This window comes from Mobula hypostoma, chromosome 9, assembly GCF_963921235.1.
Source record: "Mobula hypostoma chromosome 9, sMobHyp1.1, whole genome shotgun sequence".
Classification (NCBI taxonomy): Eukaryota; Metazoa; Chordata; class Chondrichthyes; order Myliobatiformes; family Myliobatidae; genus Mobula; species Mobula hypostoma.
The window spans coordinates 109,083,696-109,099,808 of record NC_086105.1 but is presented as its reverse complement, the minus strand read 5'-3'; the positions used below and the strand labels follow the sequence as shown (position 1 = coordinate 109,099,808).

At 42.6% G+C, this 16,113-nt stretch overlaps 1 protein-coding gene across 1 annotated transcript in view; it reads left to right on the top strand.

Moving 5' to 3' along the window:
• Positions 1 to 634: 634 nt before the first annotated feature.
• The window catches only part of tbl3 (transducin beta like 3), an 85,027-nt gene continuing 69,548 nt past the window's right edge, over positions 635 to 16,113 (top strand). Inside the window, exons 1-4 of the mRNA XM_063058864.1 lie at positions 635 to 764; positions 8,353 to 8,404; positions 9,336 to 9,431; positions 14,929 to 14,976. Of these exons, the coding sequence (XP_062914934.1) occupies positions 733 to 764; positions 8,353 to 8,404; positions 9,336 to 9,431; positions 14,929 to 14,976 (228 nt within the window). The 5' untranslated portion in view covers positions 635 to 732. The remainder of the gene's footprint in view (positions 765 to 8,352; positions 8,405 to 9,335; positions 9,432 to 14,928; positions 14,977 to 16,113) is intronic.

The following is a 16,113-nucleotide window of genomic DNA, read 5'->3' as shown; positions in this document are numbered from 1 at the left end:
TTGTCCTTTGCCCATTGGTTGGTTGTTTGTCTTCTTGGGTGCAATCTTTCATTGATTCTATTATGTTTTGTATATGGTGACATGTATGTACTTCGAGAATAATTTTAGTTTGAACTTTGAATGGGGGCGCAGGCTCGAATGGGACAATATTTTCCTTGTGTTCCTACTTGTGCTCCCATGTTCAGAGGGGTGTCCAAATGAAGGGTCTGGACACGAAACGTCCACTTGTCTATTTGCCCCCACAAATGCAGCTTGACCAGCTTGGTGTGTTGCTTCATAGGGCTGAGACAATGGCAATGAGTGCAATATTATTGGCAAACGTGCTTATAAAACTAAACTCAGTCCTGAAGAAGGGTTTGGGCTCGAAACGTCGACTGTTTACTATTTTCCAAAGATGCTGCCTGGCCTGCTGAGTTGCTCCAGCATTTTGTGTGTGTTGCTTGAATTTCCAGCATCTGCAGATTGTCTCGTGTTTGTTAAAACGAAACTCACCTGGCCAAAACAAAACCCCTCCCGTGTACAGCTTGAACCAGAGATGGACGCTGACAGGGAGCAGACGGACCTGTTGCTATGGGAACGAGGGAACGAAATGATGTGGACGCTGTTCGTGATGTCATCAGAGCGCACCGGAAGTGTCCGGTTGCTGGAAACGTGCTGCGAGGCAGCAGCCTGCTGGAGATCTGCTTGTTTTCTGCTGATGTGGTGTGAGCGTGAAGTGAAGGGGCCGAAACGATGGCTGCCGGTGGAGTGCAGTTCAAGACAAAGTGAGTGCCGCCAGCAAACCCTTCTCCCGTTAAGAGATGAGTGCCGCTACATGCTTTAAGTGGGTTTGCCATCAGCTTTTTTTTTCATCCGGTCATGAACGCTGCTTCCCTGTTACCCTGTTGCTGTAATCTTTCATGTAACGTGACTTTAAGGTTACTGAATTCAGGATTTCATAAATAAGCATTCTTTATATTGGATATTCATATTTCACATGTCTTTGAAAACGACAAAAAGTGCTGGAGGAACTCAGCCTGATCAATCAGCAATTGAGCATCTATGAAGGGAAATTAGCAGTCTACGTTTCTGGTCCAGGCCCTTTATGCAGACGCGAATATCTTCATGTGTTTACGTGAAGGGTATTAACGTGAAACGTTGACTGTCCACTCCTACAGATGCTGCCTGGCGCGTGGAGTTCAGAATCAGGTTTATTATCACCGGCATGTGTCGTGAAATTTGTTAACTTAGCAGCAGCAGTTCAATGCAATACATAATATAGAAGAAAATAACAAAATAAAATAATAAATCAACTATAGTATACGTATATTGAATAGATTAAAATTGTGCAAAAACAGAAATAATACATATTTAAAAAGTGTTCAGGAGTTCAATGTCCATTTAGGAATCAGATGGCAGAGGGGAAGAAGCTGTTCCTGAATCGCTGAGTGTGTGCCTTCAGGCTTCTGTACCTCCTACCTGATGGTAACAGTGAGAAAAGGGCATGCCCTGGGTGCTGGAGGTCCTTAATACTGTAATCCACGTTGCCTTTCTGAGACACCAATCCTTGAAGATCTCCTGGGTACTTTGTAGGCTCGTACCCAAGATGGAGCCGACTAAATTTACAACCCTCCGCAGCTTCTTTTTGTCCTGTGCAGTAGCCCCCCCCCCACCCCCCATACCAGACAGTGATGCAGCCTGTCAGAATGCTCTCCACGGTACATCTATAGGAGTGTTTGAGTGTATTTGTTGACATACCAAATCTCTTTAAACTCTTCATGATGTATATTCACTGTCTTGCCTTCTTTATAGCTACATTGATATGTTGGGACCAGGTTAGGTGCTCAGAGATTTTGACACCAAGGAACTTGAAGCTGCTCACTCTCTTCACTTCCGATCTCTCTATGAAGATTGGTATGTGTTCCTTCGTCTTACCCTTCCTGAAGTCCACAATCAGCTCTTTCATCTTACTGACGTTGAGTGCCAGGTTGTTGTTGCAACATCACTCTACTAGTTGGCATATCTCGCTCTGGTACGCCTTATTATCTCCATCTGAGGTTCTACCAACAATGGTTGTATCATCAGCAAATTTATAGATAGTATTTGAGCTGTGCCTAGCCACACAGTCATGGGTATATAGAGTAGAGCATTTGGGCTAAGCACACCTGAGGTGCACCAGTGTTAATCATCAGCGTGGAGGAGATATTGTCACCAATCCACACAGATTGTAGTCTTCCTGTTAGGAAGTCGAGGATCCAATTGCGGAGGGAGGTACAGAGGCCCAGGTTCTGCAATTTCTCAATCAGGATTGTGGGGATGATGGTATTCCTTCAGCAGCTCATTTTTTTTTTGCTGTGGAAAAGCATTTTGTCCAGTTCAGGTGGCAGAGGCTTAATTTATATAATGAGACAAAATACAAATAAGAATTTTAATTGATGACGAGTATGTATTCACAGCGTGGCTGGTCAAGGCATTTTGGGTTCCAGCAAAAGTAGATCTGTGGACATGCTAGTGGCTGTATTCTGCCATTTCTTCACCAGAGTATGGGAGAAGAAACTCTCCTCTCAGTATTTAATTTGAAACTGGATTGGTATAGGTGCAAAAACAGGATGATGTGACACTGGAAAAAACAGGAATCCTGCAGATGCTGGAAATTCAAGCAACACACATCAAAGTTGCTGGTGAACGCAGCAGGCCAAGCAGCATCTGTAGGAAGAGGTGCAGTTGACGTTTCAGGCCGAGACCCTTCGTCAGGACTAACTGAAGGAAGAGTGAGTAAGGGATTTGAAAGTTGGAGGGGGAGGGGGAGATCCAAAATGATAGGAGAAGACAGGAGGGGGAGGGATAGAGCCAAGAGCTGGACAAGTGATAGGCAAAAGGGGATACGAGAGGATCATGGGACAGGAGGTCCGGGAAGAAAGACAAGGGGGGGGGGACCCAGAGGTTGGGCAAGAGGTATATTCAGAGGGAGAAAAAGGAGAGTGAGAGAAAGAATGTGTGCATAAAAATGAGTAACGGATGGGGTACGAGGGGGAGGTAGGGCCTTATCGGAAGTTAGAGAAGTCGATGTTCATGCCATCAGGTTGGAGGCTACCCAGATGGAATATAAGGTGTTGTTCCTCCAACCTGAGTGTGACTTCATCTTTACAGTAGAGGAGGCCGTGGATAGACATGTCAGAATGAGAATGGGATGTGGAATTAAAATTTGTGGCCACTGGGAGATCCTGCTTTCTCTGGCGGACAGAGCGTAGATGTTCAGCAAAGACCCAGTCTGCGTCGGGTCTCGCCAATATATAAAAGGCCACATCGGGAGCACCGGACGCAGTATATCACCCCAGTTGACTCACAGGTGAAGTGTTGCCTCACCTGGAAGGACTGTTTGGGGCCCTGAATGGTGGTAAGGGAGGAAGTGTAAGGGCATGTGTAGCACTTGTTCCGCTTACACGGATAAGTGCCAGGAGGGAGATCAGTGGGGAGGGATGGGGGGGATGAATGGACAAGAGAGTTGTGTAGGGAGCGATCCCTATGGAATGCAGAGAGAGGGGGTAGGGAAAGATGTGCTTAGTGGTGCTTACCTCTTCTTATTTACCCCTCGATCGTGACCCCACTAAGGAGCACCAGGCCATTGTCTCCCACACTATCACTGACTTTATCCGCTCAGGGGATCTCCCATCCACTGCTACCAACCTTATAGTTCCCACATCCCGCACTTCCCGTTTCTACCTCCTACCCAAGATCCACAAACCTGCCTGTCCTGGCCGACCTATTGTCTCAGCTTGCTCCTGCCCCACCGAACTCATTTCTGCATACCTCGACACTGTTTTATCACCCCTTGTTCAATCCCTTCCGACCTATGATCGTGACACTTCTCACGCTCTTAAACTTTTCGATGATTTTAAGTTCCCTGGCCCACACCGCTTTATTTTCACCATGGATGTCCAGTCCTTATATTCTTGCATCCCCCATCAGGAAGGTCTCAAAGCTCTACGCTTCTTTTTGGATTCCAGACCTAATCAGTTCCCCTCTACCACCACTCTGCTCCGTCTAGCGGAGTTAGTCCTTACTCTTAATAATTTCTCCTTTGGCTCCTCCCACTTCCTCCAAACTAAAGGTGTAGCTATGGGCACCCGTATGGGTCCTAGCTATGCCTGCCTTTTTGTTGGGTTTGTGGAACAATCTATGTTCCGTGCCTATTCTGGTATCTGTCCCCCACTTTTCCTTCGCTACATCGACGACTGCATTGGCGCTGCTTCCTGCACGCATGCAGAACTCGTTGACTTTATTAACTTTGCCTCCAACTTTCACCCTGCCCTCAAGTTTACCTGATCCATTTCCGACACCTCCCTCCCCTTTCTAGATCTTTCTGTCTCTGTCTCTGGAGACAGCTTATCCACTGATGTCTACTATAAGCCTACTGACTCTCACAGCTATCTGGACTATTCCTCTTCTCACCCTGTCTCTTGCAAAAACGCCATCCCCTTCTCGCAATTCCTCCGTCTCCGCCGCATCTGCTCTCAGGATGAGGCTTTTCATTCTAGGACGAGGGAGATGTCTTCCTTTTTTAAAGAAAGGGGCTTCCCTTCCTCCACTATCAACTCTGCCCTTAAACGCATCTCCCCCATTTCACGTACATCTGCTCTCACTCCATCCTCCCGCCACCCCACTAGGAATAGGGTTCCCCTGGTCCTCACCTACCACCCCACTAGCCTCCGGGTCCAACATATTATTCTCCATAACTTCCGCCACCTCCAATGGGATCCCACCACTAAGCACATCTTTCCCTCCCCCCCTCTCTCTGCATTCCGCAGGGATCGCTCCCAACACAACTCCCTTGTCCATTCGTCCCCCCCATCCCTCCCCACTGATCTCCCTCCTGGCACTTATCCGTGTAAGCGGAACAAGTGCTACACATGCCCTTACACTTCCTCCCTTACCACCATTCAGGGCCCCAAACAGTCTTTCCAGGTGAGGCAACACTTCACCTGTGAGTCGACTGGGGTGATATACTGCGTCCGGTGCTCCCGATGTGGCCTTTTATATATTGGCGAGACCCGACGCAGACTGGGAGACCGCTTTGCTGAACATCTACGCTCTGTCCGCCAGAGAAAGCAGGATCTCCCAGTGGCCACACATTTTAATTCCACATCCCATTCCCATTCTGAGATGTCTATCCACGGCCTCCTCTACTGTAAAGATGAAGCCACACTCAGGTTGGAGGAACAACACCTTATATTCCGATGGGTAGCCTCCAACCTGCTGGCATGAACATCGACTTCTCTAACTTCCGATAAGGCCCTACCTCCCCCTCGTACCCCATCCGTTACTCATTTTTATGCACACATTCTTTCTCTCACTCTCCTTTTTCTCCCTCTGAATATACCTCTTGCCCAACCTCTGGGTCCCCCCCCCCCTTGTCTTTCTTCCTGGACCTCCTGTCCCATGATCCTCTCGTATCCCCTTTTGCCTATCACTTGTCCAGCTCTTGGCTCTATCCCTCCCCCTCCTGTCTTCTCCTATCATTTTGGATCTCCCCCACCCCCTCCAACTTTCAAATCCCTTACTCACTCTACCTTCAGTTAGTCCTGACGAAGGGTCTCGGCCTGAAACGTCGACTGCACCTCTTCCTACAGATGCTGCTTGGCCTGCTGCGTTCACCAGCAACTTTGATGTGTGTTGATGTGACACTGGACTCTGTACTGAGTCAAACTGGATTTACACTTGTACTATTGTGAATCCTGAATTAGTGTTTTTACTAGTTTTGGTGATCGATTATTGCTGGCAAGGGCAGTATTTATGCTCTTCGCTAATTGTCTTTGAAGATGGTGGTAATCTGCTATTTTGAATAGCTGCATTTCTGATTAAGATACTCCCACAGTGCTTTTAGTAGGAAGTTTCACCATACAGAAACATGAGACTATAGATGCTGGAATCAAGAGAAATTATACAAACCATAGGAGAAATTAAGCAGGTTGAGCAGCATCTGTAAGCAAAGGAATTGCCAATGTTTTGCATTAAGACCCAGTATTATAAAGTATTAGCAATATACAGTGGATTCTGGTTATTTGGCCCAATTAAGTGGCTGTCCTAATTAGCTGAAGTTTCATGGAAATGGTTAAAAATGTATTTAAAAAAAGACAAACTGAGTAACAAATTATGCATTTAAATGAAATACAGAACAAATTAGAACACTACCAAAACTACTACAGTACTATAAAACTGTATTAGTTCCAAATAGTTATCAATAGAATTCATCCAGTGTTCACTGCCATGTCCTTTTGACTGACTGTAAATTAGCACAATCAGCGCCGATACCTAGTGTAGATAATGCACTGCTTTCATGCAATGTTTTTGAATATTGCATCCTCCAAATCTTCACCTTCATTGTATTATTCAAGATTATTGTTGATACCTTCAAATTCTTCGTAGTTTCTAACTTGTTGAAGTCGTGAAGTTGTTTATTTTTTACTCCTGTGCATTTCTGGCATCTCCAAGCTTGAAATTGCAGTGAGCAAAACGATTTTAAATTGTCTCACTGCTAATTTCTTGCCAGCTATCAGTATTTAAAAATTACTGCTTTTTGAACGCACAACACATGCACCTCACGCTACTTAAAAACTGTTCACTCTAAGCGCGGTGCAGTGATTAATGGCCACTCAAGTGCACACGACTGATGCTAGTTAGAAACTGTATGGCAATAGTCTCCTGTCCCAGTTAAGCAGCATCGTGTCCCAAATAAAAGAAGGGAATCATGGCTATTTTAACAACTAGTTTTTGTTCTTTAAGAGTTGTCCCAAATAAGCATTTGTTCCAATTAACCAATAGCTCAATTAATCAGAATACTCTGTACTTCAGTCAATTTTTTATGTAAAAGATTATTCAAATAACTACAATATCGCAGTATTATGCAATATTTAGACTTCATAATATACACTATTTCCAGTTTTCAATTAAATTACAGCTATCACTATCTACAACACACTTGAGCCCCTGAGGAGACTCATGTCATGTGTGACTTGGAAGGGAGCCTGCAGGTGGTTTTCCTGTATACCTGGTATCCTTATCCTTGGTGGCACAGGTTGTAGATTTTGGAGGATCTGTCGTGGATAAATGCATTGTATTCTGTAGATGGTACGCATTACTCTCATTGCTGATGGAGAAAATGAATGTTTATGGGTGCTAATCAACCAGGCTGCTTAGTCCTGGAAGGTGTTAGGCTTGAGAATTGTCAGTGCTGTAGTCATCCAGGCAAATGGAGAGTATTCCATGACATTCCTAACTTGTGTTTGGGTAGTCAGGGGAACAGTCACTTGCTACAGGACATCCAGCCTCTCAGCTTTTGTAGCCACTGTATTTATATGGCTGGTCCAGCTGAGTTTCTGCAAAAAATAATCTGAAATGAGCTATTAAGTGTATGTGATCTTAGTTGTGACACTATACAAGATTAATTGGATCATGGAGTAGTGAGGAAATCATTAAAACTGGATCGGTTTTATGCATTACTGAGGACTTTGGGTGCCTTAGTGCTCGTAAGTGGAATTATATGATACCGTGAGTCCATGCTGGAAGTCTTTGCAGGAAAGTGAGGGATGGGCAGGTAGCAAGCAATGAATGTAAACTGAGGGGTGGGTGTAGCAGCCAATCATTGCTGACAGAGCGTAACAAACCAATCCCGCTGCTGGTGACCCCCACGGATTATTATTCTTGTATGATGTGCCCCGCAATTTTCCAGTAATGATGTTTCACAAAGTCGAAGAAATTTATTTGATCCTTTACTAGCAACTAGCAAGACGTACAACCTTGAAGTGATGCAATTAAGCATACTCAAGAGGCCAACAAAAGATGTGACATCCATCGGTCCCCAGTTCCAAGCAGCCTGGAAGAAAGCATAAATACATAGCTTGTTCCCTTATGCATTTACCGCGCCCCCCACTCACCTGACTAGTTACAATAATACACACAATAAATGCCTAGCACAGAATACAGTGCAGATAGAGATCTGATGTATGGCTCATATAGTGAGAATGCTGTAATTATATCTTGTGTCCATCCCTCAAAGTTGTGGATCCTCCGCTGATGGGTGAAATGATATTGATTTACTTAATAAATGACAGGATTGGTCATCAGATAAGCCCTTCCAGGACTATGCATGGGTATTCCTGCTGCTCTGGCCATGATGCATTACTGGATGAACATGTGATAAGTGTTTACTTTATTTCCAATCCAATTTAGTTTTTTTTAGTAGTTTTTAATTATTTTCTTGATTGCTGTGTAATTCTGTATAATACTGTGTAAATACTGTGTAATTTTAACCAATTTCCCCCTGGGCTCAATAAAGTATGACTATGACTAATTCAATATTTGCATCTCTTCCAGCTATGCTATTTCCAGCAAAATTGAGCCATTTTACAAAGGAGGAAAAGTACAGGTATTTTTCAGTTTGATGACATTTTGATTTGTGCTTTAATATTCGTAGTTACCAATTGATTCTCTTTTCTCCATCTTCTGTCATTTTTCCCGATGTTTGCTCACTTAACACAATGAAATTGGAACATAAATTCTGTTTTTTTTTGTAATGCAAACAGAACACCCTCCATTAAAAGTGAAATACTACAGATGTCAACATTCTAAAATTAAAAAAAACAACTGCTGTACATAATCAGACAGCTGCCGTGTGGAGAGAAAGACATTTCACTTTGTTTCAAGTCAGTAGACCTGTGTTCGAAGTTTGAATTAAGCTGCATATGCTGGATATCCAAAACAAAACCAGAGTTCTATAAGTGCTCACCATGTCAAGCAGCATTAGCCAAGGGAGAAACTTAGTCGGCGTTATAGGTCAAGAACCAGTTCTATTAAAACATCTTTGGCCCGAAATATTGACCCTGTTTCCTTTTTTCATTGATACTGCATCATTTGCTGAGTACTTCCAGAATTCTGTGGCTTTTTTTCATATTAGAGCTTTTACAAATGCAAGTTTCATCAGAACAACCACTTTATGGCAAAAAAAAACTCTTATCGGGCTTCCAGCTGGGTACGTATCGATTATAACCTGAGTTTCGATGACAAATTCTGCCATCTTCATCCCTGATTGCGAAGACAAACTCTGACATCTTTATCAGCAATGAAGATGGCAGAATTTGTCATCGAAACTCAGGTTATAATTGCTGCCTGTACCTGGCTGGAAGCCAGAGAAGAGTTTATTTCTCATATACACTGGGAGAGCACCAGATCTCTTTTCACTAATTTTGTGTTATTTTGCCACACTTTAATCTCCTGTCCTCCATTGGAAAAATTTGAAATTTTGTAATGAGTTTTGCTATGTTCTTAAAAAAATGCTATTCTTCTCTCTTCCAATACAGATGAATAAACATGGAACATATATGTTCTGCTCATGTGGAACTAAGATCAATATCTTAGACGTTGGAACAGGAAAGATCTTAAAGAGCATTGAACAGGTAGGGAATAACTGATGGGGTGCTGGACTATTCATCTTTTAGTATGAATGATTTCTCTTCCCCGTACCTGTTACTTCTGGGAATCTATTACTGCAAAACGAGACACAGTCTGCATGACGAACTTTGCCTCCATGTCATGAGAGGACCTAGTGGCTGACAAGCATTAGTATTGCACACTTGTCTCCACCCCTGAACACATGCTTGACCATGAGTGCCCTAAAGACAGTGATGTGCCAGCATGTCCTCTGCGCATTTGAGGAAAATAACCAAAATAAATGCTGCTGGCCCTGAAGAGATGTGCAATGTTCCCTCAGTCTGCTGCTAACAAGCCAAAATGTCCGGTAGCAGGCCATGATTCCCAGCATTGAAGTCCAATGGTTAAATTTTATCATTTGCCCAATAGATAGACAAAGGATATTATTCAAAATGTTCTCCAAACATACTTGGGGACAGGGAGTTATAGAATCCTCACTGTTACATCAGTATCTTTGGCTCTTGATAACTCAAAAAGTGGAAGCGGAGCATTTGGGATGACGTTGCGAGCTTAGAGTCAGTGTGTTAGGACCATGTGGAAGCTCTGCATAAACCATGGAAGGAGCACATCACCTGCTAAACTACCCACCCCAGCACCTCCTGTCCTGTCTGGTGCAGTTCATCTATCTCATGCTGCCTTGACGAAACACAGATTGAAAAGTAGAAGATGCAGATGTTGGAAATCTGAAGAGAAAACAAAGAACACAGGAAATACTTAGCAGGTTAAGCAATATATTTGAGGTGAGTTACTGTTTCACATTGATGACCCTTCATCAGAACTAGAAGTAGCTTATCTTCTATTTCACTGTTGTGCTCATAGTTCAGTTTACAAAAATCGAACCTAGTGTCCAAGCTCCAGCTTTGAATGTAAAAGTCAAAGTCTGCTGTTTTTGTGACTCTCTAAAGTCCTTCAGTCACTGCTTTGGCCATCATTTGATGTGATTGTCAATTTAAGCGTAGCTGGTAGCCATTGAATGAGCTATAACCATCTTGAATCCTTCACTATTTTGTTTCAGAGTCTGCCTTCAATGTGAAAGAGTACTGTTAGTATTTCTGTTAACATTTTCCATGGGTTAATTTAAAATATTTTGTATTTATTTTGTTATGAATATTTAAAAAATGGCAATAGATTGGACAATGGGTCAGATTGTATATGATTTGCCCTATTGATTTGGAGGCCTGCACTATCAAGCCTTTTGCAAGACAGACTGGCCAGGGTACCGGGAGGTCCCATCTTCAGCATCACACTGTTGTTCTGTGACAACTGCCCAAGGTGTTTGCTTTGCTTTTGTTGATTCAAATTGATGGATATTATGATCTCAAAGTAGTTCAGTGTAATTTTTCTATTTTAGGTACAAATAAATCTATTTATTTGTATCTAAATTTTACTGCTTTAGTTACTGGTTAAAATGAGAAAAAAGAAGCTTAACATATAACCTTTTTAATAACAGTAAATACCCGATTCGAATGCTGCTTTGTATGTCGCTGGAGTTGAGAAGAATGAGGGGCAGGGAATCTCATTGAAGCCTATTGAATATTGAAAAGTTCCAGATAGAGTGAAAGTGGAGAAGATGTTTCCAATAGTGGAGGAGTCTAGGACCTGAGGGCATACTCAGAATAGAAGTTCATCCCCTTAGAACAGAGATGCGGAGGAATTTCTTTAGTCTGAGCATGGTGAATCTGTGGAATTCATTGCCGCAGAAGGCTATAGAGGCCAAGTCACTGGGTATTTTTAAAGCAAAGTTTGATAGGTTCTTGATTATCACCGCAGCCCGAATGAGCCAAAGCCCTACCACTCTGCCTCAGATCACTCTGTCGATGACCACTCCGATACGCAGTGTCTCCCTTTTATGCCTGAACCTTCCCTGCTATCTATCTCACGATTTCTGCTCCAGTTATAGCTGCTGACAGGCCGCGTACAATGGCCAGATGCTCTCAAAGCTCCCTTTTTAAATAACCGCCGCCAACCTGCGAGAAATCCCTTTACCTCTTGGTAAAGCTCTGTTGACACTGCTGATAGGCCACATACAGAATGGGTTAAGAGGAACAATAAATCAGCCATGATGGAATGGTCAAGCAGACCCATTGGGCTGAATGACCTAATTCTGCTCCTCTGTTTTATGGCTTTCATGTTGGCTGGTTTCAGAATAAGTCAGGCCCCTTGTCTTAGTGTGTTTGGGAACTACTGCTGGACTTGTAGCAGGAAGTCAGATCCTTGCACATTTCAGTTTTCCATGCTACAAAGTACTGACTCACAGAGTTATGTTAGGACTGTAGTTGAAGAAGGAGATTGGTGAAACTTGTAGGTATTTTACTTCTGGAATACTTGGCATTGTTAATTGGTTTCTATCTAAAAGGTTTGAAGAAGATGGCACCCATGAACAATGCGACCAAAGGCGACATCCAACAGACAGTTCACGAAACTACTTCTTTCAAATATGACTCTGCTGCTGTTGGAGCCTGGGAGTTATATTTTGATGGTGTGTTTTTGGGCCAATTGAGCAATCTGGGGCTTCGCTCTCTCTGAGGGAGTTGGGTGAGGTTTCAACTGGAGTATGTGATCTGGAGCCTCAAAAGCCTAGAGACTCCATTTCTCCCTGATGAAAGTGTCAAGCATGATTCAGATCAATGTGGACAAGAGCAGAAGGCAAACAGGTGTTCAGTGCAGTCTGCCTGTATTTGACTGGCCTCTCCCTCCCTTTCGCGCACTGCTCCCGAAAGAAGTTGCCTGCGTTTGACCAGTCTCTCTTTCTCCTTCTCGCTCAATGGTGCTGGCGTCTTAGGTTCTGGGCAAGCCGTAATTGACGTGGTTTGTGAATTGGACTCTGAAGTTCATGTTATGTGTTTCTGGTATGCTTTTTAATTGTTTTGTGCAATTTGATCGGGGCGGACTGGCTGTGCGGCCTGCAGCCAACAAACAACACGGCACTAAATTGAACTGAACTGAACTAAACTGAACGTTCCTAGACTGTTTCAATGACTGTAGGTTGATGTTTTATATTCTGCATTTTTCGCTCGCTTTCTGCTGTTTGCGCGATTTGTTCTTTGCGCATTGCGTGGTAATGTTTTTTTTTGAACAGATTCTATGACGTTTCATTGTTTTGCGGCTGTCTGTGAGAAGACAAATCTCAGGGTTATATACTGCATACATACATTTTCAATAAATGTACTTTGAATCCTTGAAAGTACTATTTATTCTGTTAGAGTCGTGGTCGCCAACCCGTTGATCGCGATCGACCGTTCGATCTTTGAGACTTTCCCAATAGATCCTGAAAAAAAAAATCAAAAATAAATACACAAATACTGTTGTAATGTGAGCATTATAAAAATAAGTAATACTAATTAGGATAGTGGTAATATAGAAATACTTTCACTACTGAAAGCTGTTTGTAAAGAGAGATTGTTTCCAGGTTGCGGGGTTTAGTTTGGTTCTTTCTGCCCAGTGCGCATGTGTGTAGCTCCCCTGCCATGCACCACGTTTTCAGCGTAGCTTATGCTGCATCAAAGTGACCAATTAGATTAGATAAGAGTACAGACTGTCGCAACCATCAATATACTCCAGTGGTCCCCAACCTCCAGGCCGCGGACTGATACGGGGCTGCGAAGAATGCAGTGGCGCAGCAGAGCCGGAACACACCCAGCGCATCTTTAAGAAAAAAGCCAAAATAAACAAGCTAATTAATTAGGTGCCGCCCAGCAGGTAAATGTCGGCCCAGATCAGAGGCGATTGCCGATTGCATCCCCTCTGATCTGGGCCGACATTTATATGCCGGATGGCACCTAATTGAATAGGTTGTTTATTTCGGCTTTTTTCTTAAAGATGTGCTGGGTGTGTTCCAACTACCGCTGCATTCTTCGCGGCCCCGTATTGGTCCACGGCCCGGAGGTTGGATACGGCACTCGCTCACGATATCCTGATAGCATGGCGGAGACTCCATGAAAGAGGGCAAAAACGTACAAATTCCATCCAGAATGGGAAGAGGAATTTCTATTTACCTTGGTGAAAGACAAGTGTGTATGTATGTTGTGCCACCAAACACAAGCACTGACTAAAAGAGGGAATCTGGAGCGGCACCACAATACCAATCACCAGAAATTTAAAGACACCTACCCCCCAAAGAGCGCAATTCGTGTCAGGAAAGTTGAGCTGAAATCGGGGTTGAAGGCCCAGCAATCATTTTTCGCAAAACATGCTGCTCAAAATAAGGCTGCTATTGAAGCATCATTTCGTGTAAGTACCTTTTGACTAAACACAAGAAGCCTTTTACAGATGGCGATTTATTCAAGGAAGCAATGGCCATTACCGCAGAGACTGTTTTTAGTGACTTTAAAAACAAAAACATCGCAACCGCAATACATAATATACTGCTTGGCCCTGCAACAGTGACAAGGAGGTTAGAGTCACTGTCAGAGGACGTGGATTGACAAGTGTTAAAGGACTTGTCACTCTGTGAATACTTTTCACTGCAGTTTGATGAATCCCTGGATGTAATGCAAACAGCTCAGTTTGTTGTATTTGTCAGAATGGCTTTCCAGGATTTTACAGCAAAGGAGGACTTCCTCACTCTTTTGCAATTTAAGGCGAGAACGAGAGGTGAGGATATTTACAATGAATTTAAAAAAATGTTCATGGAAATGACATCCCCATTCATAAACTGGTGGCAATTACCACTGATGGGTCTCCAGCAATGCGCAGTGTACGCGTTGGTTTTATAGCACTAAAAGTCAGTGCCTACTTCGGGTCAACTTATCTATGTGAAATTGCATTTTCACAGATGAAAATTATTAACTCTAAGTACAGGAGCTGTTTTACTGACAGACAGCTCACAGACTGTGTCAGACTGGCTATTTTTAGTTATGAGCCAGATTTCAGGGAACTAACAGAAAGTATTCAGCCTGAGTCATCACACTGAGTGCAACAGTCAATTTTTATTCATTTATTTTTCGTGTTGAAATAAAATTAGATAATGAAACTTAGAATTAAAGGTGTGAAGTATTGTAATATTCTTAAAGAAAGACACCTATGGCCTGTTTGATATGCTAGTTACAGTGTTTTCTTGTTTGAATTAATTTGGAAGTTTGACAAAAGTATTTTGTGTAATTCAAATACAATTAGCCCAAATAAAAGGCCTCAAATTGGAAGTACAATCTGAGCTGTTTTTTCTCTAAACGATTTAGTGGGTAAATCTTGCCTTTCACTAAGGTCAAGGTAGGGGATCTTGGGCTTAAAAAGGTTGGTGACCACTATGTTAGAGGGTAACAGTTGTGGAGTATTATACAAAGCTGGTCATCACTTTAATCAAAGGGACACATAAAGGCTCATAATATACCTCTTTATAAATTGTGTTGGTGGCAAAATAGTTTACAATTACTTGGTAGTATTTTTATGTTACAGGGTATCTTTAGCTGGTCTCATGAGTGTATATTGCTTTGAATTGACTCAATGTTCTCATTTTCCTTGCAGGAGGATCAAGAAGATATTACCTGCTTCAGTTTAAGCCCTGATGATGAGGTATTTATTGGAACTGAAATGTTTTACACACTTTCAAGCCATAATTTAGGAATAAATGTATGATTATGGTAGTTCTCATATTTTGCTGTGCTAGCCTGCATTGGTGTATTGTTGTGGTAACAGCAACTATGATAATCGACTAAGTTTCTGGAGGTATTGAGTATGAATCTGAGCTTGGGCTTTGGGGTTCTAACATGTAACTGCCGTTCACTCTTGAGGGCACTCCTCTGTTTTCGTGGATGGTTGCGAAGAAAAAGCATTTCAGGATGTATATTGTATACATTTCTCTGACATTAAATGTACCTCTGAAACCTTTGAATCCTACTTGAACTGAGGGGTTTGAAATATAAAGCTCCTACATAAAGCTAACTAATTGAAGGAAGTCTATCTGCTTTCCTGTGTAACAGTTGATCCATTATATTACCCATATGAGAAGACATTGATCTGTACCTCCCGATTAGAACACAGTGATTTACTTCACTGTGTTGCATGGTGACTGTAGCACTGCCAGTCATAATCAGTCATTCTGTAGAAAACTAGGATGGGTATGTTACCTAGAAATTGTTGAGTGGGGCTTGTTTTCCAGTTACCACTTAGATATCCATTTGTCCTACACTGACAGTGAATGATTTGGATCTGTAAGTCTGAAATTGCTGGTTGAGAGCATCATAGACTCAGTTGGCAACTGAGCCTTGTGCAGTTTAACTAGGTCTTGTTTACAGACTGTGCAAACATGTTGTCTGAATCTGCTACAAGCTACGGCAAAGCTGCATTCCCATCTTTGCTGACTATTGGATTTGATAAGATATGCAAATATCAATGAGGGTCTGTAACCTACTGTATGTAAACCTACCTGCTGCAGCTAGATGATGCTTAATCCCACTTCGCTATTCTCGATATTGATTGCTTATTATTTCTTCTTCCTTTTTGTATTTGCATGGTTTGTCTTTTGCAGACTGGGTTGTGCGGCCTTTCATTCTTTCTATTGAGGCTATTGGATTTAGATTAGATTAGATTCAACTTTATTGTCATTGTGCCGAGTACAGATACAAAGCCAATGAAATGCAGTTATCATCTGACCAGAAATGAAAAGAATAGTGTTATTTACAAAGTAACTGCGAATAAAAAATTTGAAGC